At 43.8% G+C, this 27,664-nt stretch overlaps 1 protein-coding gene across 1 annotated transcript in view; it reads right to left on the bottom strand.

Moving 5' to 3' along the window:
• The window catches only part of LOC137421645 (unconventional myosin-Ie-like), a 164,686-nt gene that overhangs the window by 91,146 nt on the left and 45,876 nt on the right, over positions 1-27,664 (bottom strand). Inside the window, 4 exon segments of the mRNA XM_068107900.2 lie at positions 2,803-2,934; positions 6,553-6,642; positions 10,045-10,132; positions 10,922-11,016. Of these exon segments, the coding sequence (XP_067964001.2) occupies positions 2,803-2,934; positions 6,553-6,642; positions 10,045-10,132; positions 10,922-11,016 (405 nt within the window).

A 27,664-nucleotide genomic window follows, 5' to 3' on the forward strand; every position in this document is an offset into this window, starting at 1 on the left:
TTTTTGCCGCATACCCCTTAGAGTCTTTCATGTGCCTTTTTGCAAACTCCACGTGTGCCGTCATGTGCCTTTTTCTCAGGAGTGCCTTCTGTCAGGCCACTCTTCCACAAAGCCTAGATTTGTGAAGTTCTGCAGAGACTGTTGTCCTTCCGGCATGTTCTCTCATCTCAGCCAAGGAACTGTAGTTCCATCAGTGGTCATTGGGTTCTTAGTCACCTCACTGACCAAGATCCTTCTTATCCGGTTGCTCAGTTTAGTCGGACGGACAGCTCTATGAAGAGTCTGGATAGTTTCATATTATTTTCATTTCCTAAAGATGGAGCTCACTGTACTCATGGGAACTTTCACCACTCTAGAAATTGCTTTATACCCTTTCCCCGTATCTACGCCTCCTCACAATTCTATCTCGGAGTTCTACGGGCAGTTCCTTGGACTTCATGGTAGAGTCTCTGCTCGGACATGCACTGTCAACCGTTATCTTTCAGTTATCTGATTGCCTATGATAATGATGCAGTTTAAAACATTAGCAACTGTGATTTGTATGCCACCACAGCTAAAAGGTGCTGGAGGAATTAGTTTTGATGTTGTGGTCCAGCTGTTCGTCAGTGCGTACATCTGTCTGTGCGTGCATAGCAGATATTTGTTACCGCGATAACTTGTGAACCAATGACGGAATTTCAACCAAACTTTGTGCAAGTATGCACTGTAATACAAAGTTGAACTCATAATGTTTGTCTATCTACCTCAGCTTAGAGTAACTTGGGTTGAAGGTTTTCTGAATTTGTGATCTAGAATAGACTGTGGTACACAATGGTACATTATGCTACTTGTCCAAGTGTAAATTTTTCAGTTTATAACCAGACTTTAAATTCACTGGATGAAGGATGGAGTTCCATAACAATGGCAAATCAATTTGGCTGTTAATATAACTTTGTATGCTTTGGCTCTGAAGGCAAATACGAATCCGGGCAGCAAGGAAGTATCGGAAAGATTTGGCCCTCAAATTGCGTTGGGGGGAGAAGGGGGTACAACCACCACAAAGAGGCGTCCCTAAGTTGTAGTTGTGGTTGTGGTTGTTGTTGCTGTTGTTGTTGTGGTTGGGGGTTGATTTTTGAAATTTGCACCCATTGGTCGGACAGCTGCCGACCCTCACCCACATTTGTCGCTCGACTCCACCCACTATGGCACCGAGACAAAATTATATGGCCACCATCTAGGTTTTTTGGGTGGGCCGAAGATATTAGGCCTATTATAGGCCTCTACTGATTATACACTGCCCGGGTTTGTTGCATCAGATTTCCATTGGCTTTGTTTGGGTCGAGTGTTGATTGGAAAGGGTGGCGTGGGGGGTGAATGTCTTCAAGTGTTATGTAATATCTTAGGGGCACCTGTTCTATAGTTACGGGGCATTACAAGGGTGTGAGGATGTCAGATTTATAAAAAAAATAGCTTTAGGTAATTTTTGGACAGCCTCATTTTGGGGTTAGACAATCCGTGACCGTATGATGAATGAGCTCGTTCCGATATAACCATGGCAGAGGCTGACATGGATGAGACTATGATTCTGGAGGTGTAGAGTTAAACTTTTACAAGCACATTTAATGTGCATTTCCTAATCGTGCTGTTCATTTTTTGAGTGCTTTAAATGCGTGTTTCTCAATATGCCCATTACCAGATTTTTAAAGCCAATTAAGTAACGCTTAATGGAGGTCCCTTAACCTCGAGGAGGCGAAAGTGGACAAAGGAGGCGAAAAATACAGTATATATTTTGTGTCCCAGGTTCTGAACACAGTGCATTCTTGTTTCTCTACAAGAGCGAGGCTCATGAAAGGAGCAATGTTAAGTTCACAGGAGGGTAGCAGAGCACCAATTTATTACGACCAGCAAAGCACAATAAATTAACAGGAAAATAAGATGGAGAAGGGGAGACAAACTCAAACCAGCAAGTATAAGAGGGTTGGGTTATGAAGGGTTAATGGGGGGTATAAAACAGGTTCCGTTCCATTCGTGACCATACTCTTTCCATATTCGTGAGAGTCGGTGCTGCCAACACACTCACTTGGCAGAGAATATACAATATGGTTTGCTCTTCTCAATAATGGTCAGGGAAGTAATTTGCCCAGGATACAGTACGTAATGGCCGATTGTTATTGAAAGGTGCTGTGTGATCTTTGAAAAGTACCAAAGTGAATGCTAGTGGAAAGGAGGCAGGCTGAATGTCCTCTTCAGAGAACAGCATGCATATTGATGCAGCACCATAGCTGAGAAACACCAGCGAGACTGCTTATTATCTGTTCTGGAGTAAAACCAAGACCATATAGCTCAAAGGTGAGTTTCTCAGATTTGAGTGATCCTGCCTGCTTCGGTTGACGTGTTCCTTAACATCATCAATGTTCCGTACTCTCAATGGAGTGTCGGTGTTGCTAAAGCAGTTTCTTGGCAAGGGTTATTTATGCTGGGTGGTTTGCCGTTGCCTTTGCAACAGTCTATCGGGGCAGGAATTTATAATCTGGTCATGGTGCCGGGGATAACTTGCCTTATCCTCGTCAAAGAACATCATGGGATCTTTATCAACTACCATTGACCAGTGCTGGCAGACAAGTCCTCCCGTTTAACATCCTTTTGATGGATGGTGCACACATTCACACTTTGCCCTGCATGTGAAACACCAGGAACACTTTATAGCTGTGCCGAGATTCGAACCCAGGCTAGACATGTCAGAAGTGAATGCTTATACCCAAAACATGTCAGAAGTGAATGCTTATACCCAAAACATTTCCTTCACGATGAATGACATGTTACCTGGTAGTAAATGTGAAAATTCCTTTCATCCGAGTTTTGACTCACAACTCGAGACTTTTCCAAAAGAAAGTTGGAGATGCGTCCTCCATTAGGCTCTCCCCCAAAGCTGAACTGGATCTCAAAATACTTGCCCTGGTACAGAAATAAACAACTTTTTGGAACACATACGCTTGCTATTTATTATACACCTCATATGAAACAATTACCAACATTAGTCTTGGCTTTGCCTGTTTATTCCATTAATAGACAATTTTTTTCATTCTAACATAAATAGGATTATTCCGACAAAATGCAAACAAGATGTAAAGTATCCCAGTTGCTGAACCAGATTATGTCAGACATCAAGAGGATCGAGTCATCAGTGCGTGCGTGGCAAGTCATCAAGATCCAGCAAACTGCACGGAGCCATCCAATGCCAACCGAAAGATTGGAGCCAAACAAGGTGCAGATTAGAGGGGATAGCAATGAACCCCAATGTTCCTTTCACCTCCACCAAAACACAGTTACAGAGAAAGCCCTCAGTGCACACACAGCTATCGGTGCGATTAGAGATAACATGGAGAAATTGCGGAGGTTAAGGGTCAGACTCAGGTGGCTCAAGCAACTTCCAGAGTGCCTCCATACACAGTTTGACCAAAGTGGTGTTTGAGGTTCACTAACAAGGCAAACAAAGAGAAAAACACAACAAAGCCTCTCAACTTGGCTCACTCTCAACACAACAAAGCCAACAACAACAGCCATGGCTCTTCAGCAAAGGATTTCTGTGACTCACTGGGACTGACACAATCTGTCAATTTCCCGACCCGGATCACAGTCAACGGAGCATCTTCTCTTCTGGACTTGGTTATGACAAACTTCCCTGAAAATGTCTGCTGCTCTTCTTCTGCTCCAATCGGCTCATCTGATCATGTGCTTGTTAAAGTGGACATCTCTCTGACCATTCTCAGAGAGCCTCCTCAGCGTCGACGAGACTGGCATTTCACTCAGGCCAACTGGCACGGTCTTCAAGCAGCCATCAATCATCTGGACTGGTCTCCCATCTCTACCGCCTCTGACATCAACTCATCCTGGGAATTCTCCCAAAGTAAATTGCTCTCTCTCATGCACAGATTTATCCCATCTCGTCTTCAGTTGTCATACCCTTCCTCCCATCCATGGTACACGGAATCTTGTGGTGAGGCTATTGCCCAGAAACAACTTGCTTTCGTCTCCTGGAAAGCAAATCCAACGGAAGGAAATCTTATTTCCTTTCACAAAGCCCGAAACAAGTGTGTGTCCACCCTCAGGAGAGCCAGGAAACAATATCTCTCCGTTCTCAGGACAGAACTCTCTTATCTGTCTCCCTCTTCCAAATCCTGGTGGCGCCTGGTCAAATCTGTTTCTGGTGTTTGTTCCCCCTCCATCCCCTCCCTCACCTCAAACGGCGACACGGCTGATTCCGCACGTGAAAAAGCTGAATGCCTCAACTCTGTGTTTGCCTCTAAATCTTGTGTCCCAAACCCATCCCTCTCTGTACCCACCGTACCCAGTCGTACCCAGCTGCTCCTGCACTCTGTGTCCTTTCCTCCTGACAAGGTGGAAAAGTTTCTGTCAACCCTCGACTCTGATTCTGCAACTGGACCTGACGGCATCAGCCCACGGGTCCTAAAATCCTGTTCTTCCGCTCTTTCACTCCCTCTCTCTGTTCTCTTCACCCTCTCTTTTGCTCAAGGTCATCTGCCATCTGCTTGGAAATCTGCCAACATCACCGCTTTGCACAAAAAAGGTGCAAAAACAGATCCCAGCAACTACAGACCAATCAGCCTTCTCCCAATTATCAGCAAAGTCATGGAATCCATCATTGCTTCAGATATGAAATCTTTCCTCTTCTCCAATGGCTTGATCTCTGATCATCAATTTGGTTTCAGACCTGGTCACTCTACTCTGGACATGCTGCTTCTGCTTTCTCAACAATGGATGGAGGTCCTCAATTGCAAACAGGAAATTAGAGCTGTCTCCCTTGACATATCACGTGCCTTCGATACGGTCTGGCACCCCGCTCTGCTCACCAAACTCTCCTCTTTTGGTATCCATGGAAATCTCCATGCATGGCTGGTGGACGTCCTCTCTAGTCGTAATCAACGTGTGGCCCTGAATGGGTTTCTCTCATCTCCTCTTCCTGTTCAGGCTGGAGTTCCCCAAGGCAGTGTTCGGGGCCCTGTGCTTTTTCTGGTCTTCATCAATGATCTCTCTGACTCTCTTGAAAATCCTCTCTATCTCTTTGCTGATGACTCTACTCTCTGTCGCTCCATTCTTCATCCCTCAGATCGGCAGTCTGCAGCCTCCTCACTCTCTGCAGACCTGGAAAAAATCACAGACTGGGCATACAAGTGGAACATGTCTTTCAATCCTGACAAATCTCACACTCTTATGATGTCTCTCCGAAAAGACCGACTGGACAACCCTCCCATCCACTTTCTGAATAATCCTCTCCAAGAAGTTCTGTCACTCAAGCTTTTGGGTCTCACTATCTGCCATGATCTTTCCTGGGAAAACCACATTTCAAATCTGGCCTCCAAAGCCAGTCGCCGACTGGGCATACTCCGTCGTGCGAAGTCCTTCCTTGGCACACCTGAGCACCAATGCGAAGTCCTTCACCACATACAAGGCTTTCATCCGCAGCTCAATGGAATACTGCTCTCCCCTCTGGGCTGGTGCACCTGCCTCACACCTAGCTCGTCTTCACGCTGTTGAAACCAAAGCATTCAGAATCATTGGAATCTCCCGCGATGAAGCTAACTCCAAGGGCCTCTCACTCACTCACCGCAGGCAGGTTGGTGGTCTTTCCGTCTTCTACCGACTCCTCTCTGGCCTTGCCCCCCCCAGCTCTCTCTGGGCTCTGTCCAGCAAATATTCCTACAGGTCGCACAATATCTGCCTGCAACCCTCTTATGGTTAAACTGCCAAAATCAAGACTCTCTGCTCACCTTCACTCCTTCATTCCTCTTTTCTCCCGCCTCTGGAACAAACTCCCTCACTCTCTTCAATCCCACTCCACCCTCCAGGTCTTTAAAACAGCTGTTCACCACCATCTCTTATCTTCCCCCATCCAAAACATTGATCTTTTCTATCCCCGCTAATTTCACCCCAATTCCACTTTTTTGAAATACCAACTTCTGTCCTGGAAGTCCTTGGTGTCCTTGTGTTTGATACTTCTGCCACCCCCCTCCCACCAAGCCCTCTCCCTCCCACACATCTCCCTGCTCTTAAATGTTGTGTGCCCTCAAGTGTTTGTGTGCTTCCCCTTCTCTTGTCTTCCGCTCCCTCTTTTTATATATTTTGTTTGTCTGGTTGATTTGTTTGTGAAATAAATGTCAGCTCTTTCACGAGCCTCGATTCAGTATACAAAAAAACAAAAAAAAACAAAAAAACTTCCAATTGCAAATTCGTATTGAAACGAGTGTGAAGATCTGATAAATACAGAAACAGTGTTGTAAAGGCCACAGTTAGAGTAAAACAGTTGGAGAAAAGTAAGTTCAAAAACATTGGTAAAGTATGACAGTAACATTTTCCTTGAAGTTGGTTGCACAAAGGGCATGTGACCCTGGTTATTCTAGATTGAGAATAATGACTGTTTCAAACTGTCTGTTGTCAATTTGTAGATCAGAAAACAAACATCCATGTGAAAGAGGACAAATCGAAAGTGACCCCTTGAAGACATACCAGCTATATGTAACGCCCAATTCAAGAGAAGGACAACGCGATACTTACAAATCTGCTCGAGTTGTTGTTTCTGACAGTCTTTGCGTTTCCAAAAGCCTCCAGCAGAGGGTTCGACTGCAGGATGATGTCTTTCACATGCTGAGAACGGTACAAAGAAAGGCAAATTATGAGGATTGAAAGAGACGCTGCGTTTTTACTTTTCTTTCATCCACCATATAAAATGCAGTTTGTGTGTTTGTACGTTCTAAAGGCCATTCTTTTAACATGACTATGTGTTCACTCCGGTCTATTTTTGAGGATAAAACAAACTCTAAAAAACATTTTCCATGAAGGATAAATTTATGTGTCTTCCATTCGAACTGTAGATGGTGGCTTGCAAACCGAACTTCAAGGGCGGTGTACAGAAACGTTTTTTCAAAATAACAATAAATACAAGGCGCAGGGAGGTGAAATTCGCTGCACGTGATGTGCAATGCACGCAGAGTAAAAATAGTGTCATTTACATCCATATACAACAACATGCATTTGAAGGCCATTTTCCCTGCTAGAGCGGGGGTTAGCCTTGCGGTCCCCATGACAATCTTCTCCATCTTGCCCTATTTTCTGCATCTCCCCTTGTTAATCCCCTTGCCCGCATTTCTTCTTCGACCATTTTTAGCCAAGTCTTTCTCGGTCTTCCCCGTATGATGTCTTATAAATAAAGAAGATACGAGAACGGCACTCAGTAGAGAGGACACCTCCCCCTTGGTGAACAGTTTACATTTTCTGGTTTCTTTCTGGTCCTAGAGTAGACCAGAAAATCACAATACAGAATCACATTTAATCAAAATCATCCGTCCACAACTTTTTGAGATATCATGTTATGTAATGTTTTTGGCCCCGTCTCCCAATGGTGAAGAATCACTTTAAAAATTATAATAGCCGGATCCGGATCTTCACCAAAATTGAATTGATTCTTCCTTGTCACACACAACCTGTCCACCAAGTTTCTTCCAAATCCATCCATAACTTTTTGAGATATCCTACTATATGTTTGTTTTAGCCCGATCTCAATGGTGAAGAATACCCAACTACGGATCATCATCTCAATACCATACATACTCGGAATACGCAACTACGGATCATCATCTCAATACTATACATACTCCGAATACCCAACTACGAATCATCATCTCAATACCATAAATACTCCGAATACCCAACTACGGATCATCATCTCAATACTATAAATACTCCGAATACCCAACTACGAATCATCATCTCAATACTATAAATACTCCGAATACCCAACTACGAATCATCATCTCAATACTATAAATACTCCGAATACCCAACTACGGATCATCATCTCAATACTATAAATACTCCGAATACCCAACGATGGATCATCATCTCAATACTATAAATACTCTGAATACCCAACTACGGATCATCATCTCAATACTATACATACTCCGAATACCCAACTACGAATCATCATCTCAATACTATACAATAATACATACTCAGAATACCCAACTACGAATCATCATCTCAATACTATAAATACTCCCAATATCCGACTACAAATCATCATCTCAATACTATACATACTCCGAATACCCAACTACAGATCATCATCTCAATACTATACATACTCTGAATACCCAACTACGGATCATCATCTCAATACTATACATACTCCGAATACCCAACTACGGATCATCATCTCAATACTATAAATACTCCGAATACCCAACTACGAATCATCATCTCAATACTATATATACTCCGAATACCCAACTACGGATCATCATCTCAATACTATAAATACTCCGAATACCCAACTACAAATCATCATCTCAATACTATAAATGCTCCGAATACCCAACTACGAATCATCATCTCAATACTATAAATACTCCGAATACCCAACTACGAATCATCATCTCAATATTATAAATACTCCGAATACCCAACTACGAATCATCATCTCAATACTATAAATACTCCGAATACCCAACTACGAATCATCATCTCAATACTATATATACTCGGAATACCCAACTACGAATCATCATCTCAATACTATGCATACTCCGAATACCCAACTATGGATTATCATCTCAATACTATACATACTCCGAATACCCAACGACAAACCCTCATCTCAATACTATACATACTCCGAATACCCAACTACGGATCATCATCTCAATACTATACATACTCCGAATACCCAACGACAAACCCTCATCTCAATACTATACATACTCCGAATACCCAACTACGGATCATCATCTCAATACTATACATACTCCGAATACCCAACGACAAACCCTCATCTCAATACTATACATACTCCGAATACCCAACTACGGATCATCATCTCAATACTATACATACTCCGAATACCCAACTACGAATCATCATCTCAATACTATACATACTCTGAATACCCAACTACGAATCATCATCTCAATACTATACATACTCCGAATACCCAACTACGGATCATTATCTCAATACTATACATACTCCGAATACCCAACTACGAATCATCATCTCAATACTATACATACTCCGAATACCCAACTACGAATCATCATCTCAATCCTATACATACTCCGAATACCCAACTACGAATCATCATCTCAATACTATACATACTCGGAATACCCAACTACGGATCATCATCTCAATACTATACATACTCGGAATACCCAACTACGGATCATCATCTCAATACTATATATACTCCGAATACCCAACTACGGATCATCATCTCAATACTATATATACTCCGAATACCCAACTACGGATCATCATCTCAATACTATATATACTCCAAATACCCAACTACGGATCATCATCTCAATACTATATATACTCCGAATACCCAACTACGGATCATCATCTCAATACTATATATACTCCGAATACCCAACTACGGATAATCGTCTCAATCCTATATATACTCCGAATACCCAACTACGGATCATCATCTCAATACTATATATACTCCGAATACCCAACTACGGATCATCATCTCAATACTATATATACTCCGAATACCCAACTACGGATCATCGTCTCAATCCTATATATACTCCGAATACCCAACTACGAATCGTCGTCTCAAAAATACCCAACTCGGAAAAATAACACATTGGTAGTCGAGTATTTTGAGATGGTCAAAAACCGAACATGAAATGCAAGGCAGCAACAGTTTTGAGCATTCCACAAAAAAGTCATCAAAACACCATGGGAGGAAGTTTTAAACTGTACCATCAGGAAGTTCCATTATCAGGAAGCAATACTCCTCGATATTGAGTAATATGGAGAAAAATCAACGGCAGCACATTGCGAGTAAATGTGGAAGTTGTAATTGCTAATGCAAAGAAAACGAGATACCGGCAGCACGAAAAGGCCAAAACTACTATGATAACATGAAAAAGATAACATCACGTCAAACAAATCAATAAAAGCAAAAAGGGTGATATGGTTATTGGATGGTGTATAATTTACGTAACAAGTATCCAGTTGTGTGGGAGTTCTTACCTGTACTTTAGTCCCACCACCAGACACCTTGGAGATGTAACTCATGATGTATTTGGCAGCCACAGTCTTTCCTGCCCCACTTTCACCACTGCCAAAGATCAAACGAAGCTGTCTCAGCGAATAGGATACACAACGACAGATATGCGCTGATTGGACGGGGGCCATCGCGTATATGGTCTTCGACCTATTTAATTGGTGAAGCAGATTCAATATTTAGCTATGTCCGGTCGTTCAGAATGAAGAAGAAGAACCTTTCCAACCCACCGTGTTAATTCTGCAGGGTTCTAAAGGGTAATTATAAAGGGTTTCGTTCGTTTCTTAGCTTTGCCTATTTCATAATAAAAATGCCAAACTCAACTGCTTCCTTCCAGGTGTGATTTTTTTTTCAATCTGATGGGAAAATATCAGATGAGGATGAGGTCAAACTGTCGGCCATTTTTGGCGAGTAATGAAATACTCCCAAACGTTTTGCAAACAATTTTATTGGCAAACCTGGCGGTGACTTTTATCCTAAAATAAAGCAAATTTAAATATTTACTGCCTATTGGGAAAAGAAAGAAAATAAATAATGATATAACAGTACGAATTCCCTTACAAGGAACATCAACGCAGTCGGCTATAGGCGAGTAGGCCCATCAAAAGCCTGCACAATGGTTTCCAACGGACCTATCATCATTTATCCGTGCTCTATCCTTTTCACATGCGGCACATTAAGCAAGGAAGCAGCACGTACCATTTTTAAAGTCTTGCCATGACTCGGTCGGGGTTCGAAAGTAATAGTTAACGTTCGCTCACTTCCTCCAGAGTGAAGTGGAAATTATAAAAGCTTCAATCGCACAGGAAACCATCCGACGTGATGAGGTCGGGTTATTCTCACCTGATGATAACACACTGGTTCTCTCGGTCGATAAGCATATTTCGAAACATGTTGTCAGAGAGGGCATATATGTGTGGTGGGTTTTCATACTGTGCCTGCAAATGGCAGAACGCATGGTGTTTTGCATGTTATCAATGAAAACAAGCAGAGTTACCCACCACGTGGCAGCTCATAACCAGACAAGTTATCAAATTCAATGTACGGTTAACTTCAATGCACGGTCATCGCTCACGAAATGTCATCCACAATCCATATGGTCATACTCCATGCATGGGCATCCACAAATGATGGTCATCCTCATCTCATTGAAATACTAGGCAAACTTTCAGGCACAACACATAGGGATAATCCACAAATGGCCACCATCAAGTCATGGTCATAATCTACTTTTTTATTTTTTTTGAATGTTGAAGGCTCCAGTCATGGACTATATAGTCCTTATCGAGGCCAGGCCTCAAATAAAAGAGCTGTATTGATAGAAAAGTGAAGAAAGAGAGAATAGTTTGAGTTTTTGAGGAAGTGAGGTCATCGACATAGAGTCCTCGTCAGCTCATGGTCATACTCCACAAATAGCAATCCTCACTCTATGGTCATACATCCCACACAATCATTCTCAAATCATGGTCATTTCCCAAACAACGATCCGTACCTCATCTACATAACTTGTAAAATATTGTTACAGAAATGGGAATTTCCATATTTGGTTGTGACTTTTTTAGTTGATTATCGTTGGAATTGTTGATGATGTTTATTATTGTTACTATATTATGGGACTTATAATTTCATACATGTACAATTATCATTATAATGGAATAGCTTCATATTTATATTGAGGGGGAGATAGACATATGAAGAGATACACTACATGACCAAAAGTATGTGGACACCCGACATCGAACATCTCATTCCAAAATCATGGGCATTAATATGGAGTTGGTCTCCCCCCCCCCCCCCCTTACTGCTATAACAGCCTCCACTCTTCTGGGAAGGCTTTCCACAAGATGTTGGAACATTGCTGCAGGGATTTGCTTCCATTCAACCTCAAGAGCATTAATGAGGTCGGGCACTGATGTTGGGCGATTAGGCCTGGCTTGTAGTCGGCGTTCCAAGTCATCTCAAAGGTATTTGATGGGGTTGACGTCAGGACTCTGTGCAGGCCAGTCAAGTTCTTCCACACCGATCTCGACAAACCATTTCTGTATGGACCTCACTTTGTGCACGGGGGCATTGTCATGCTGAAACAGGAAAGGACCTTCCCCAAACTGTTTACACAAAGTTGGAAGCACACAATTGTCTAGAATGTCATTGAATGCTGCAGCGTTAAGATTTCCTTTCACTGGAACTAAGGGGACTATCCCGAACTATGAATAACAGCCCCAGACCATTAGTTCTCCTCCACCAAACTTTAAAGTTGGCACTACGCATTTGGGCAGGCAGCGTTCTCCTGGTATCCACCAAACCCAGGTTCGTCCGTCAGACTGCCAGATGGTGAAGTGTGATTTATCACTCCAGAGAACGCGTTTCCACTGTTCCAGAGTCCAATAGCGGTGAGCTTTACACCACTCCAGCCAACTCTTGGCATTGCGCATGGTGATCTTCGGCTTGTGTGCAGCTGCTCAGCCATGGAAATCCATTTCATGAAGCTCCCGGCTAACAGTTTTTGTGCTGACGTTGCTTCCAGAGGCAGTTTGGAACTAGGTAGTGAGTGTTGCAACCGAGGGCAGACAATTTTTACGTGCTACGCGCTTCAGCACTCGACAGTCCCATGCTGTGAGCTTGTGTGTCCTACCACTTCGCGGCGGAGCTGTTGTTGCTCCTAGACGTTTCCACTTCACAATGTCAGCACTTACAGTTGACCGGAGCAGCTCTAGCAGGGCAGCAATTTGACGAACTGACTTGTTGGAAAGGTGGCATCCTATGACGGTGCCACGTTGAAAGTCACTGATGTCTTCAGTACGGCCCATTCTGCTGCCAATGTTTGTCTATGGAGATTGCATGGTTGTGTGCTTGATTTATATATATATACCTGTCAGCAATGGGTGTGGCTTAAACAGCCGAATGCACTAATTAGAAGGGGTGCCTGCATACTTTTTGTCATGTTGTGTAGATATAGATAGAGGCAAAGGCATCGAATAATTATTTCAACTTGAACTACATTTACAGATGGACAGAAAAATCAAATAACCTTGCATACAAGTCGGACAACATCCAATAATACAACCAAATGTTACGGATCCGTCACTTCTGCCTTTGTTGTTATTATATTCTGTTAGGATTTTTATATTCTGTTATTATATTCTGTTAGGATTTATATTCTGTTTATATTATGTTAGGGTTTTAAGATTTTTTGTGTGAAATCAAGATGACTTTAGTAAAAGGTAAAAATAAATGTTTGTGAAGGAAAAAGGGAAACGCGGCAAAGGAACTGGAAGAGGAGAGAGATCGAGATCGGCAGAGAGAGGACGGGGCGGCCATGAGAGAGATACAGCCGTTAAGTCGCATCGGGGCTGCGAGCGGACTTTTTTGATATTGGTCGCGAATGAGTTGAGGCTTCCCGTGAAAGGGATTGCCCGCGACATCGTCACATATTGCGATTGCAATTAACCCTGCATCGCAGGTTTTATTACAAAGCATGCGTTATTGTTGGAGAAAAATCAAGCGCCTCCATTACAGGCTGATACGCCATTTTGTCCTCGAAGAGACTGTCCGCTTGGTGCATCTTGTTTTGTCGTTGGGATTTCCATATCGACCTCATCGTGTTGATTGCCGTTGGTTTACCTATCGGCTCAATTCTCATATTGACCTCTCATCTCGTAACTCCTCGTAACTCCTCGTTCACCACCGTGCCGATACCTGCCTGTTCTCGTCGTTCAGCAAGGCTTCAACCAGCGTGGAGATTAGTGCACGGACTTTGGGGAATGTTACATTCCACTCACGTTTGGCGTGTTGTGAGTTTATTGCTTTGAGAGCATTGGGGGAATGATGGTACCATCACATGTATGGTTCATTTGATGCAAGTGACATTTTCATTGTACTTTCTTTAATAGTGTTGTTATTATGTATGTGAGAGTTCTTAATACAATTACTTGTTTTGTTTTACAATTGCATTGGTGTGGTTTTACCATGGTTTATTAGAACACTCAAAATAACAAATCTTTCTGCCGCATTCCCTCTCGAGACTGAGGTGCACCGTAACCGGAGTTTTGGGAGGAACACGTAACACAAGGCATACAATGCAAACAGCAGCCACCCATTCTTAAACCAAACCTACATCTGCACCAATATTGACAAATTACAATGAAAACAAATAATTGGCACAACTGATTGAATGGCACTTCAGATCATCCATAGTGAACTACTCATCATCGAAGTTTCGTCTCTTTAACTCGAGAATCCCTCCAAACAATAGATCCACAACCCAAAGTTATGTCCAAAGTCAGTTTAATCAGGCAGTGAAACTTTATCACGACTCAGAGAGAGTGAGAGACAGGGAGAGAAAGAGAGAAAGAGAGAAAGGGGAGAGAAAGAGAGAAAGAGAGAAAGAGAGACGGGGAGAGAAAGAGAGAAAGAGAGAAAGAGAGACAGAGAGAGAAAGAGAGACAGGGAGAGAAAGAGAGAAAGAGAGAAAGAGAGAAAGGGAGAGAAAGAGAGAAAGAGAGAAAGGGAGAGAAAGAGAGAAAGAGAGAAAGACAGACAGGGAGAGAAAGAGAGAAAGAGAGACAGGGAGAGAAAGAGAGAAAGAGAGAAAGAGAGACAGGGAGAGAAAGAGAGAAAGAGAGAAAGAGAGACAGGGAGAGAAAGAGAGAAAGAGAGAAGAGAAGAGAGAAAGAGAGAAAGAGAGAAAGGAGAAGAGAGAAAGAGAGACAGGCAGATAAAGAGAGAAAGAGAGAAAGAGAGACAGGCAGATAAAGAGAAAAGGGAGAAAGAGAGACAGGCAGATAAAGAGAGAAAGAGAGAAAGAGAGACAGGGAGATAAAGAGAGAAAGAGAGACAGGCAGATAAAGAGAGAAAGAGAGAAAGCACTTCAGGCAGATAAAGAGAGAAAGAGAGAAAGAGAGACAGGGAGAGAAAGAGAGAAAGAGAGAAAGAGAGACAGGGAGAGAAAGAGAGACAGGGAGAGAAAGAGAGAAAGAGAGACAGGCAGATAAAGAGAGAAAGCGAGAAAGAGAGAGAGGCAGATAAAGAGAGAAAGAGAGACAGGCAGATAAAGAGAGAAAGAGAGAAAGAGAGACAGGCAGATAAAGAGAGAAAGAGAGACAGGGAGAGAAAGAGAGAAAGAGAGAAAGAGAGAAAGAGAGACAGGGAGAGAAAGAGAGAAAGAGAGACAGGGAGAGAAAGAGAGAAAGAGAGACAGGGAGAGAAAGAGAGAAAGAGAGGAAGAGAGACAGGGAGACAGGGAGAGAAAGAGAGAAAGAGAGACAGGGAGAGAAAGAGAGAAAGAGAGACAGGGAGAAAGAGAGAAAGAGAGAAAGAGAGACAGGGAGAGAAAGAGAGAAAGAGAGAAAGAGAGACAGGGAGAGAAAGAGAGAAAGAGAGACAGGGAGAGAAAGAGAGAAAGAGAGACAGGGAGAGAAAGAGAGAAAGAGAGACAGGGAGAGAAAGAGAGAAAGAGGGACAGGGAGAGAAAGAGAGAAAGAGAGAAAGAGAGAAAGAGAGAAAGAGAGAAAGAGAGACAGGGAGAGAAAGAGAGAAAGAGAGAAAGAGAGAAAGAGAGAAAGAGAGAGAAAGAGAGACAGAGAGAAAGAGAGAAAGGGAGAGAAAGAGAGACAGGGAGAGAAAGAGAGAAAGAGAGAAAGAGAGACAGGGAGAAAGAGAGAAAGAGAGACAGGGAGAAAGAGAGAGAGAGAGAGAGAGAGAGAGACTTTGACTTTTGACGTCCTTTTATTCCAAAAATTATAAAGTGCATGGATGTACAGTGTATAAAATCAACAAAGCCAAAAACAAGAGAAAGCGATGAAGCGAGGAAACAATACAGATATATGCGTTGATCAGATCAACTTTTACCAAAAACAAATGCAATCTTCTGCAGCAATACTATGAATTGTAGAAATTATGAACAATCAAGAGAAAAATAATACCAACTCGTTTTGGCGGACTTCACAGACACTTTTCAAACACCATTTTTCCACAAATCCATCAATTTCGCCCATGCTCTTGGAAAACTCAAACTCATGTTTTAGCCTTGCAGCACACAGTGCATTGAAAAACGTCATGACCTTGCATTGATGAATGGGCTTATAAATCCGCTTCTCCTTTCTGGACAGGTAAGTAGCAAGCTTTGCTGTAGCTACAAAAAAGCACAACAGTTCATATTCCTTGCTGTGTTGCCGTCTCTTTTTGAGCCCAAAAATAAAGGATCGAAAAGTAAATCTGAAATTCATTTTGAACGACACAAAGTCTAACCATTCAAATAAAGGAAAAAGTCTTTCACAACCAATTAAAAAATGAAAAACATCCTCATTTACAGAACAAAAGGGGCAACATGCAGATATTGGGGCAAAATTCCATACATATGTATTACATGGGATGATCCAGTGGGCAAGGCGCCACTGAAGATCACCTGTTCTTTTGTTGATCAGCTTACTATACATTGATTCCCATACAGGTTCATTGGGGGGCCCGGCAGGGAGTAGCCTCTTCCATCGTGCTACTCCATTTAGCGGAGGAATACCAAGAACTTGAGATAACCACCACCTATACAGGCTCTTGCTGCTCTCAGCATGCAATACACTTGTCCCTGTGCTAACAGGTGGAAGTTCCTTGGGAAAGCAGTCAAAAATCAGTTTCGGAAACGGGGACTCGTTGGGGTGTCCAAAAGTATTCCGAGTCCAAAGTTTCTGTAGCTGATGACGTTTTTGAACAACTTTCCTTAAAATCGTTCCAATTGTCCTCTTGGACCGAATCGCCGTCAAGGTTGAAATTTCCTCCACATTCCTCCACCCGACACCGGAGTTTGGCCGAAGGTGCCATACTTTGTTTATGCCTGCCTCAATAAAGCGTTGGCACAAATGACGACTCTTGAGAACATCAGGGAAGAGAGGATTGAAGAACAGGGGTTCAACCTCGAACATCCCTGGGGAGTAAGTGTCCGCTTTACGGCTCACGGAAAGTCTTTCCCAGGCACTGAAAAGGCTCTGGTAAAATATGGGGAGCGTTGATGTATTCACGTACTTGAGGTGAGTCAGGAATACTTCGAGACCATAGCCGAGTCTACCCGCCTGCTGTAAAATATGGCAAGCCAAGGCATGGTTTGGCAGGTTTTCACCAAATAGGAGGCGTTGAATGGAGCACAGGCGAAAAGCCATGAGACGGGATCTCACGTGAACAAGGCTCTGACCACCTTCAGATGAAGTAAGGCATATTACACTTGGCCGCAGCCAATGATGGCCTCCCCAAAAAAAGTCCACAAGTTTGGCCTGTATCCTGTCCAGCAGCACTTCTGGTGGTTGCAGGCAAATAAAGCGATGCCACAATGTTGTAGCAACCAAGTTGTTTGCCACTAAGACTCGGCCCTTAAATGAGAGGTGCGGTAGGGCTCTTTTCCACAGGTTCAGCCTCCTGTCTATTTCTCCAGTCACACCTTCCCAATTCCTTTTCTCAAATTGTGTAGAGCCCAGGGACACACCAAGGTAATCAACACCATCTGTTTTCCACTCCAAGTTTTCTGGAAGAGCAGGCAGATTTTTGAGACAGGTAGGCAGCTATTAAGGTATGGCACCCAAAGAGCTTTGCTTTTCGTCCAATTAACCTTCAGAGATGAAGCCATGAAAAAGGTTCTTAAGGACTTTACAAGAGCAACAATGTCTTGGTGGTTTTTTATAATGACGCAAACATCATCTGCATAGGCCGATATAGTCATTGGTGGGCTTCCAGGAAAACAGGTCAGGCCAGAGATATTCTTTCTCAGTGTGCAAAGAAATGGCTCCATTGCTAACGCAAAAAGCAAACCTGAGACTGGGCAACCATGCCGTACCCCCCTCTGAACCTTTATGGGGGGAACCAGTTCATTGTTCACCTTAATTACACTGGAGATGTCAGTGTACAATAGAGTTATAAAGGCCCTGAAAATTACCCCAAACCCACATGCTTCAAGAACATGGCACAAGAAAACATGGTCAATGCTGTCAAAGGCTTTTTCAAAGTCTAGAAAACATATTCCAAAATCATTTTGGTCATGGCGAGCATACATTAAATCCTGCACGAAAAAAATGTTGTCGTAAATCGAACGACTGGGGATGCAGAATGTCTGATCAGGTAAAACCAGATCACCAATGACTTTTTTTAAACGATTTGCCATTGCTTTCGAAAACAATTTATAGTCAGTACACATTATTGAAACCGGTCTCCAATTCTCCATCCGCCGGAGGTCTCCTGACTTTGGGAGAAGACTCACCACTGCTCTCCTTAGGCTTAGTGGCATTACACCTTTTCGCAAGGATTCTTGGATTACAATCAATAGTTCTGGGCCCAAAATGTCCCAAAATTCCATGTAAAACTCAGCTGGCAGGCCATCAATTCCCGGAGCCTTTCCAGATTCCATTCCAACCAGGGCACGCTGTAATTCATCAAGGCTTAAAGGCACATCCAGCTCCAGGCGTTGAGTCTCAGTTAGGGTTGGGAGATGGGAGGTAAAACATTTTATTTTATCCTCATATATATCTTTTTTAGCGAATAGTTCAGAATAATACTTTCTAATAGTGATTTTTACCCCATCAGAACTTGTAATTTCATTCCCACTGGGGTCCTTAACTGATAAAATAAGCTGGGGAGGCTTCGTTTCAGCTTCTAAGTGAAAGAAGGCTTTGCTAGGACTATCTGATACTTTAATGCTTTTTACTCTCAGTCTAACTAGTAGTCCTGCAGCCTTCTCCTGTAATAGTTCCCGGAGTTGGGTCCTTTTTTCAAGGAGCAATTTATAATTTGTCTCATTTTCCTGCTCTGCCATTTTGTTTTGCAGTTTTAGAATTTCGGTTTCCAACCGTGCCAATGTGATTTGATTTTCATGAGTGATGTGGGAATTAAACTGTTGACAAAACAGTCGTATATGAGTTTTCATATTATCCCACCAAAGGTTAGTGGAAGCAAAGAGGGGCTTTTTTCCAACTATTGCTATCCATAGGATGCGAAAGGCTTCCTTAAACAGGGTATCATCCAAAAGGCTTGTATTGAATTTCCAATAGGCGCTCCTCCGTTTGAATTGTGGGAAAGATAGGCCCATCGTGACCATGTGGTGGTCAGAGAAGATGGAAGGGGTAATAGTTGAGGAGGTTGCAATATTCCTTAATCGTGGGGTGATGTACCAGCGGTCAAGCCTCGCTAAGGATACTTGGCCATTGGAGCATCGACACCATGTAAACTGCCGGTCATTTGGGTGCATCAATCGCCATACATCCAAAAAAGCCCCACCTGAAAGGAACTGGGAGAGGTCACCATGGGACTCGGGATGTGGTTCCGGTGAATTTCTGTCTATTTTGGGCTCTAGCGTACAATTGAAATCTCCCCCCATGCATATGCACTGATTTGGGTCAAACAAATTTAAATGGTTTATCACTTCAGTAAAGAAGGCTTTACGGTCAGTACTCTCGCTTGGTGCATATACATTAAAAATAATAAGCTTCAGGCTATTGATCACCAATTCTAGGGAGGCAAAACGTCCCCGAATCACCTCCTGAAAGAGGCAAGATTCAGGTGCAAGTCCTGGTTTTAGCAAAAACCCCACTCCAGCAGATACAGATGACATATTACTGAAGAAACATTTACCTTTGAACATGCTGCTCCAGTCATGTTCAACCTTCTCAATAATATGAGTTTCTTGCAGTAATATTACATCGACTTGTTTCCTTTTGAATAAACTATTCACTTGGATCTGGCGGACGTGACTGGCCCCACCACCATTTATATTGAGTGTTGCAAGATTAAGCGTCTTCATCACTCATTAGTAAATTTTGTCTGACACTGTGAGTACTCACTCTTTGCCTTTCTTATGATTTTCTTTAGTCGATGAAACTGCGATTTTGTTAGGTTTAGTTCCTCAGATTTTTTTATGACTAGTTTTGCAGCCTGAATAAAGGGAGCCAAATCAGGGAAATGATCCCCAATGATGACATTTCGCTGTCTATACGTTTCATTGAGGAATGAGAGAACAATATGGGGAGGGGTTGGGGGTTGATCTGGCATTAATTGTGATAATGCTGTTACCTCCACCTCCTCTTCCGATTCTGATAAATCAGAAAGTGGTCCAATGGGGTCTGGGTCAATACCGTTTTCTTCTCCTGCTATGCAACCTAGCCTTCCCTTGTCTGGGGGGTCCACGCAGTGCTGTGTTTGGGAAACATCAGCACATTGATTGCTGATTTCCTCAATTGGCATGAAATCATTATTCCCACATTCCTGTGGATTTATGTTTCCGCCCTTTTCTGCTATATTGGCAGATTTATTATGGATGTCAGCCTGTTCGGCGACATTCGCTTGGATCAATGATGCGCCATTCACGGTATCGTGGCCTGAATTTTTTACATCATTAACGTCGTCTGTGTGAGTAATGGAAGCGCGTTGTTTTAGCGGCTGAACCCTGATGCTCTTTTCTGGGTTTTCCTCTTTATTTATTTGGTCCGCGCTTTGCAGAGAGATTCCAGGTGCATCCTGAAGAGTTTTTTCACTAACAGCCTGCAAATCGAGCACAACCTTTTTACCTGCTCCAGATGAGTCACTATCATGCGGAGCCCTTCGTTTACTCGTCCCCACTTTGCTATCAGTGTCCATTTCAACATTTTGCTGAGGAGGAATAAATACGTTCACGCTTGGAACACTGGATTCACCCTCATTAGGAATTTTAGGCGGTGGCAATGCGATAACCTCCCCCCCACTGGGAATCTCAATTAGTGGAGCAACGTTAACCTCCCTCCCACTGGGAGTATTCATTAGTGGAGCAGCGTTTACCTCCCTCCCACTGGGCGTATTCATTAGCAGAGCATCCTCCTCCTTACAAACTATGGCAGTGTGACCTGTCTTGCCACACCTGACACACGAGGCTTTGGGACAAGAACGTTTTAAATGTCCATACGCTCCACACTGAAAGCATGTTAAGGTGGTGGACGATGCGTATAGCTGGAAATTTGCCTCTTCAAAATTAATTTTGAAAGTGATGTTGAGGCCTGTGTCGTCCCCATGGTCTGGAAGGACCATATACACCTGTCTGCGGAAGCTCATTACGTGCTTAACACGTTCATTCCGACACCCAAGAGGGATTGTTGAAATCTTCGATACCATTTTACCGTACCGTGATAGCACGGTCATTAACTTGTCATTTGGGATAAATGGTGGTACGTTAGAAATAACCACTCTCGTCGCGGGAGTTAATAGCGGCGATGCCATCATAAAGTGACCGCTTTCCGTGGTTATTCCCGCACTTACCACGTCATGGATGAGTTCCTCGTCCGAAACGAACACCACCACTTTCTGGTTCATACGCGAAGCTGCACGTATATTTTCATCCCCAACAATGCTGCCCACAGCGAGGATGATGTCCTCGACAGGGACTCCATCCGGAGGCACGCACACGAACGCGTGCTTCCTGGTTAAGCCTTCAAAGTCATCGCGACGAGAGCGTGCATTCGCCATTCCGGCGAAAATACCCCCCCCCCCTCCCCCCGCTTGTCCGAGCCTGACAAGAGGGTATCAAACCTAAACAAACGAACTAAAGTAAAAAATAAACGTGCATTATAAGCACAGAAATGGCTTACAACGCGCCGTCAACGCCAGTAGGCCGCACCCAAAATGGGCCCGCTCTCAATCCTCTCTCTCTCGAAGGCAAAGGTGTAGAACAGATGAAAACAAATGCCAAGGCACACAGGATGGAAAAGGAGAGGGAGGGGGGGGAGGGGAGGGCAGGAGAGGGGGGAAACCTCACGACAGACTCACCAAAACACAGAGCAGTTGCTCACAGCCGCCATGACGCTACACCCAACGCACCGACGGCCGATAGGTGGCGCCAGAGAGAGAGAGAGAGAGAGAGAGAGACTTGACTTTTTAGTCCTTTTATTACAAAAATATAAAAGTAACAATATACACGTTTTGCAATGAAATCAATAATGCCAACAAAAAGAAAAAAGAAAAAGAAAAAAGAAGAAGCACCCAATGATCATCAAATAAGAAACAATCAGTATCTCACAACAGTATTCTAAATTCGTTTTCTTTAACCTCACAAAACCCACCAACACACCAAGTATCAACAAAGTTTTGAAAATTTCCGGCCTCGTTGGAAAGGGTAAATTCCAGTTTCAATCTTGCTGAGACTAATGCATTCAAACACAACATGATATTGCAGTGCTCTATCGGTTTGCCAGATAGTTTGTCTTTTCTTGTCAAATAAACAGCAAGTTTCGCAGTTGCTATTAGGAAACTAAACAGTTTAGATGCAGGATTCTGTTTAGGGGCAAAACCAAAGACGAAATTTCTCAAAGAAAAAGTAACATGCATTTCATGTGCAATGTAATTCAACCAATGAAACAAAGGAAATAATCGGATACAGTCTATGAATGCATGAAACAAGTCCTCATTGACTGTACAGAAGGGACAACAAACAGATACAGGAGAAAAATGTCTAATAAACGTGTTGGAGGGAACAATCCAGTGGGCCAAACGCCACTGGAGATCACCTGTTCTTTTGGATGTGGGCTCACTATACATGGCTTCCCAGATAGGTTCGGAGGGGGGTCCTCCGGGTAACAATCCTTTCCATCGGGTAACTCCATTTAACGAAGAGTTCCCATTTAACAGCTTGAGGCACATCTTGTAGATGCCCTTGCTGTCCATTGTCTGGAAAAGCTTTGACCCATCGCTAACAGGGGGCAAATCGTTTTGAATGGGTTCAACAATCAATTTAGGCACTGTCGGCTCATTTAGATCTTCTTCTGTACCTCGAGTCCAAGTTAGGCCAAGTTGCCGTCCCAACTGAATCATTTTCCTCAAAATTTTTGCAATCATCCTATGGGACCAAATCCCTGTCAGGTCGGCGATTTCACTTACGGATTTCCAACCATACCCTGAGTCATGTCGGAGATGCCGCACCTTCACGATACCAGCTGCTATAAAGTGTTGGCAAAAATCTCGACTCTTTGGAATGTCGGGAAAGAGAGGGTTATAGAACAAAGGCTCGTGTGCCAGCATTTTCGTTACATATGTGTCCGCCTGACGACTCACAGAAAGGCTCTGCCAGGCATTTAAGAGGCTTTGGTAAAAAGCAGGGAGAACCGTTATGTCGACATGTTGGAGGTTCATTTGAAAAAGTTCAAACCCGTACCCGAGCCTACCCGCTCGCTGCAGTACAAGGCGTGCAGGGAGCCGGCCTGGCAGATGTTCCATGTAGAGGAGACGTTGAATGGACCGCAGCCGGAAGGCCATTAGGCGGGCTTTGATGTCGACGAGGTTGTGGCCACCCTCAGCCGAGGGGCGACATATCACATCGGGTCGTAGCCAGTGGTAGCCTCCCCAGAAGAAGTCCACCAGTTTGCCCTGGAGTGCTTTGAGTAGGGCCTCCGGCAGTTGCAGGCAGATGAACCTATGCCACAACATTGTGGCAACTAAGTTGTTGATCACTAGCACACGGCCCTTGAAGGACAAATGAGGTAAAACCCTTTTCCATCGGTTCAATCTTTCTCCCACTTGCTCAATTACCCCGTCCCAATTTCTCTGAGCATACTGTGGGGAACCAAGGAATATGCCCAAGTACTTAATTCCCTCACTTCCCCACAGCAACCCTGCGGGGAGGGATGGGGGCGGCTGTGGTACAGGCTGAAGAAGGTTGCGATAAAGGGAGGGTATCCATAACGTCTTGCTCTTGTTCCAATTGATTTTTAAAGAGGAGGCAGCGTGAAACTTTGACAGGCACTCAACAACGATATCAATATCATCCTTATCTTTTACAAAGATGCAGACGTCATCCGCATAAGCACATAGGGTTAGCGGTGCACTCATGGGAGAGAGTGCTATTCCAGAAATCTTCTTTCTCAGTAGATTGAGAAGAGGCTCTAAAGAAAGAGCAAACAATAAACCAGAGACTGGGCACCCTTGCCGAACCCCTCTCCGAACCTTGATGGGGGGAGCCAGCACATTATTAATCTTAATTAAACTAAATACATCCGTGTATAGCAAGGAAATGTAGGAACGAAAGTTTGCTCCGAGGCCGCATGCCTGTAACACATGATGCATAAACTTATGGTCGATACTGTCAAATGCCTTTTCAAGATCAAGCGACATCATTCCAAAGTCTTCTTTAACACGGTTACCATCAATGAGATCTCTGATTAAAGAAATATTATCATGGATGGATCTTCCAGGAACACAGTAACTCTGTTCTGGCAGTACTAGATCACCAATAACCTTTTTTAGTCGATTAGCTAGTACTTTTGAAAAAAGCTTGTAGTCCGTGCACAGCAGGGAGATCGGTCGCCAGTTCACCAAAAGTCGGGGATCTTCAGTTTTCGGGAGCAAGCACACTACGGCTCTTCTTAGACTCAGCGGCATTATACCAGTCTGTATAGAAGTGTCCAAAACATTCAGCAACTCAGGGCCTAAAAGGTCCCAAAATGTCAGAAAGAATTCGGGAGGTAGACCGTCAATACCCGGAGCTTTCCCTGAATCCATGGCAGCAAGAGCACAGGTTAGCTCAAGGAGGGTGATTGGTAGGTCAAGCTCCAACCGTTGAGCCTCAGTTAGGGAGGGGAGGTGAGAGGTTAAATCCATCATTGTATCATTACAAACAGTCTGCTCCTCAAAAAGTTTTGTAAAGAATTCAATAATGTTTATTCTAACATCATCCTCGTTGACAACAACGTTGCCTCTTGAGTCCAAAACAGAAGAGATTAGCCGTGATGGCTTGCTTAAGGATTCTAAATGAAAGAAAGACTTGTTTGGGGTGTCTGATAACTTTACATTCTGTATTCTAAGTCTAATTAATGTTCCGGCTGCTTTCTCTTGAACTAACTCCCTTAAAAGAGCTTTCTTTACAAGCAATAACCGGTAATTGGCGTCATTGTTTTCATGAGCCAATTTACTCTCCAATTGTAGAATATCCAATTCCAACCGGGCCATTGTAATGTGCTTGTCGTTTGTGCTGTGTGATTGGAAACATTGACAAAAAACCCGAATTTGAGATTTCATGTTATCCCACCATATGCTGGATGAAGAAAAGGAAGATTTCTTTGCTACTAGACTTGCCCAGAAAACACGAAAGGCTTCTTTAAACATACCATCTTCTAGAAGTCTAACATTAAACTTCCAATAAGCGCTCCTATTTGCGGGTTGAGGAAAGGAAAGGTTTAGGGTTACCATATGATGGTCTGAAAACACGGAAGGAAAAGGATTTGAAGAAACCGCAGTATTTTTAAAGGGTACGTTGATGTACCATCTGTCAAGCCTTGCCAAGGATACTCGACTGTTGGCGCATCGACACCAGGTGTACTGGGATGTGTTTGGGTGGTGCAACCGCCAAACATCAACGAAGCCCATTGTGCTAAAAAAATTGGATAAGTGTACATGGGACTCAGGATGGGGTTCGACAGAGTTTCTGTCAACCGATGGGTCGAAGGTGCAATTGAAATCACCTCCGACACACACACAATGATCAAAATCAACCGATCTTAAGTAATTTATCATTGAGGTGAAGAAGGACTTACGCTCTACGCTATCACTTGGCGCATACACATTAAAAATGGTGTAATGGAAGTTATGGCTTACTAGTTTGAGAGAACTAATCCGACCATTTATTACCTCCTGAAAATGGCATGACTCACACACGAGGCCTGGCTTCAGCAAGAAGCCGATTCCAGCAGATGAAGCTGATAAATTGCTGAAATAGCATTGGCTCTTAAAAAGTTGATGCCAGTTATGTTCCACATTTGGTGTGATGTGAGTTTCTTGAAGTAAGATCACATCCACCTTTTTCCGTTGAAATATGTTTTTTACTTGAACCTGGCGGAGGTGGCTAGCACCACCACCGTTAATATTTAAAGTTGCAAGTTTTATAGTTTTCATCCTGTATTGATGAAATCAGCCTGTGGCTGGGAACACTCTACACCTGCACGTGTGATGAATTTTCTTAACCTGTGGTATTGTGACTTATTCAGGTCAAATTGTTCAGGCGTTTTAATTATGGATTTTGCAGTGTGGATGAATGCAACCAAATCGGCAAAATAGTCTTTAATGACTATGTTACGCTGTCTGTACGTTTCGGCTAGAAACGACACGATGTGTTGGGGGGGTATCTGTGACTGAGATGCTGATGACTGTGACAGCTCAGTCACTTCCACCTCGTCCTCAGACTCTGACAGGTCTGATAATGTCCCGCCTGGATCTTGGGCCTTACTTGCAGCTCTCACGAGCTCCTCTGGATGCATCTCCTGAGATTTCGTTGGGTACTCTGGTACACACTCACGAGCAGACTGGTGCTTACTTTCTTTATGTGTGCTTTGGCAAATGGCTGCAGATCTCTGCGTAGCCGGGGTTACGATTTCTGTTTGTAAGACAGAGCAATTTGTTTGGTCACCAGTCCGCTCAGCTACTGGAGGGGGAACCGGTAGGGCTTCGCGTTCAGGCTCAAAAATGGCCGCATTGTTCGGATCAATGTAGGCTTTATTCTCAGAGCCTGGGAAATCAGTAACATCCTCTTTTCCACTTTGGCGTTCGATATTTTCGTTTGCTGTAAACGTTTTGCCCTCTTTTGCAGAGACAGTGTCTCTGCCCAAGACAGCCTTCTTTATCGCACCATCGGGGCTATTTGTTAGTGGTGCTTTCCGTTTTTTGGTCAGTATGACAAGTTCTTCATTCATGGGTTCGCCAGCAGTACTAGCATCACCAAGTGCCATCTCACTGGGTTTGGGTAGCACCGGGGCGTCGGGAAGCACGGTCGTGGCGTCGGGAAGCACAGTCGTGGCGTCGGGAAGCACAGTCGGGGCTTCGGGAAGCACGGTTGGGGCTTCAGGTAGCACGGTTGGGGCTTCAGGTAGCACGGTTGGGGCTTCGGGAAGCGTAGTCGGGACCTCGGGAAGCACAGTTGGGACATCAGGAAGCACGGTCGGGGCGTCGGGAAGCACGGTCGGGGCTTCAGGTAGCACGGTTTGAGCGCCAGGAAGCACGGTTTGAGCGTCGGGGAGCACGGTCGAGGTGCGAGGAAGCACGGTCGAGGCGTGAGGAAGCACGGTCGAGGCATGAGGAAGCACGGTCGAGGCATGAGGAAGCACGGTCGGGGCGTTTGCTTTTTTACAGCCCACATTGGTGTGTCCCAATTTGCCGCACTTCGTACAAGATGCTTTGGGACAAAACCTTTTAATGTGTCCGAAGGCTCCACAAAGGAAGCACGTTAAGGTGCCTGACGAAGCGTACATTTGATATTGACGATCATTTACCGAAATTTTAAACGAGATGTTTAGTCCTGTATCGTCGCCGCGATCAGGAAGCACCATGAATACTTGTCTCCGGAAACTCATAACATGTTTCATTCGTTCATCCCGACATCCCAGGGGAATCATCGAGATTCGGGAAACAACAGTTCCATACCGGGTCAGAACAGCCATTAACTTATCATCTGTGATAAACGGAGCGACATTTGAAATAATAACTTTAATCGCCGGTGTGTCCATCGGGGAAACCATGACGAACTGCCCACCTTTCAATGACAGACCGGTACTAACAACATCATGCACGAACTTCTCGTCCGACACGAAAACAACAAACTTTTGGTTCATC

This window comes from Myxine glutinosa, chromosome 2, assembly GCF_964187855.1.
Source record: "Myxine glutinosa chromosome 2, kmMyxGlut1.1, whole genome shotgun sequence".
NCBI lineage: Eukaryota > Metazoa > Chordata > Myxini > Myxiniformes > Myxinidae > Myxine > Myxine glutinosa.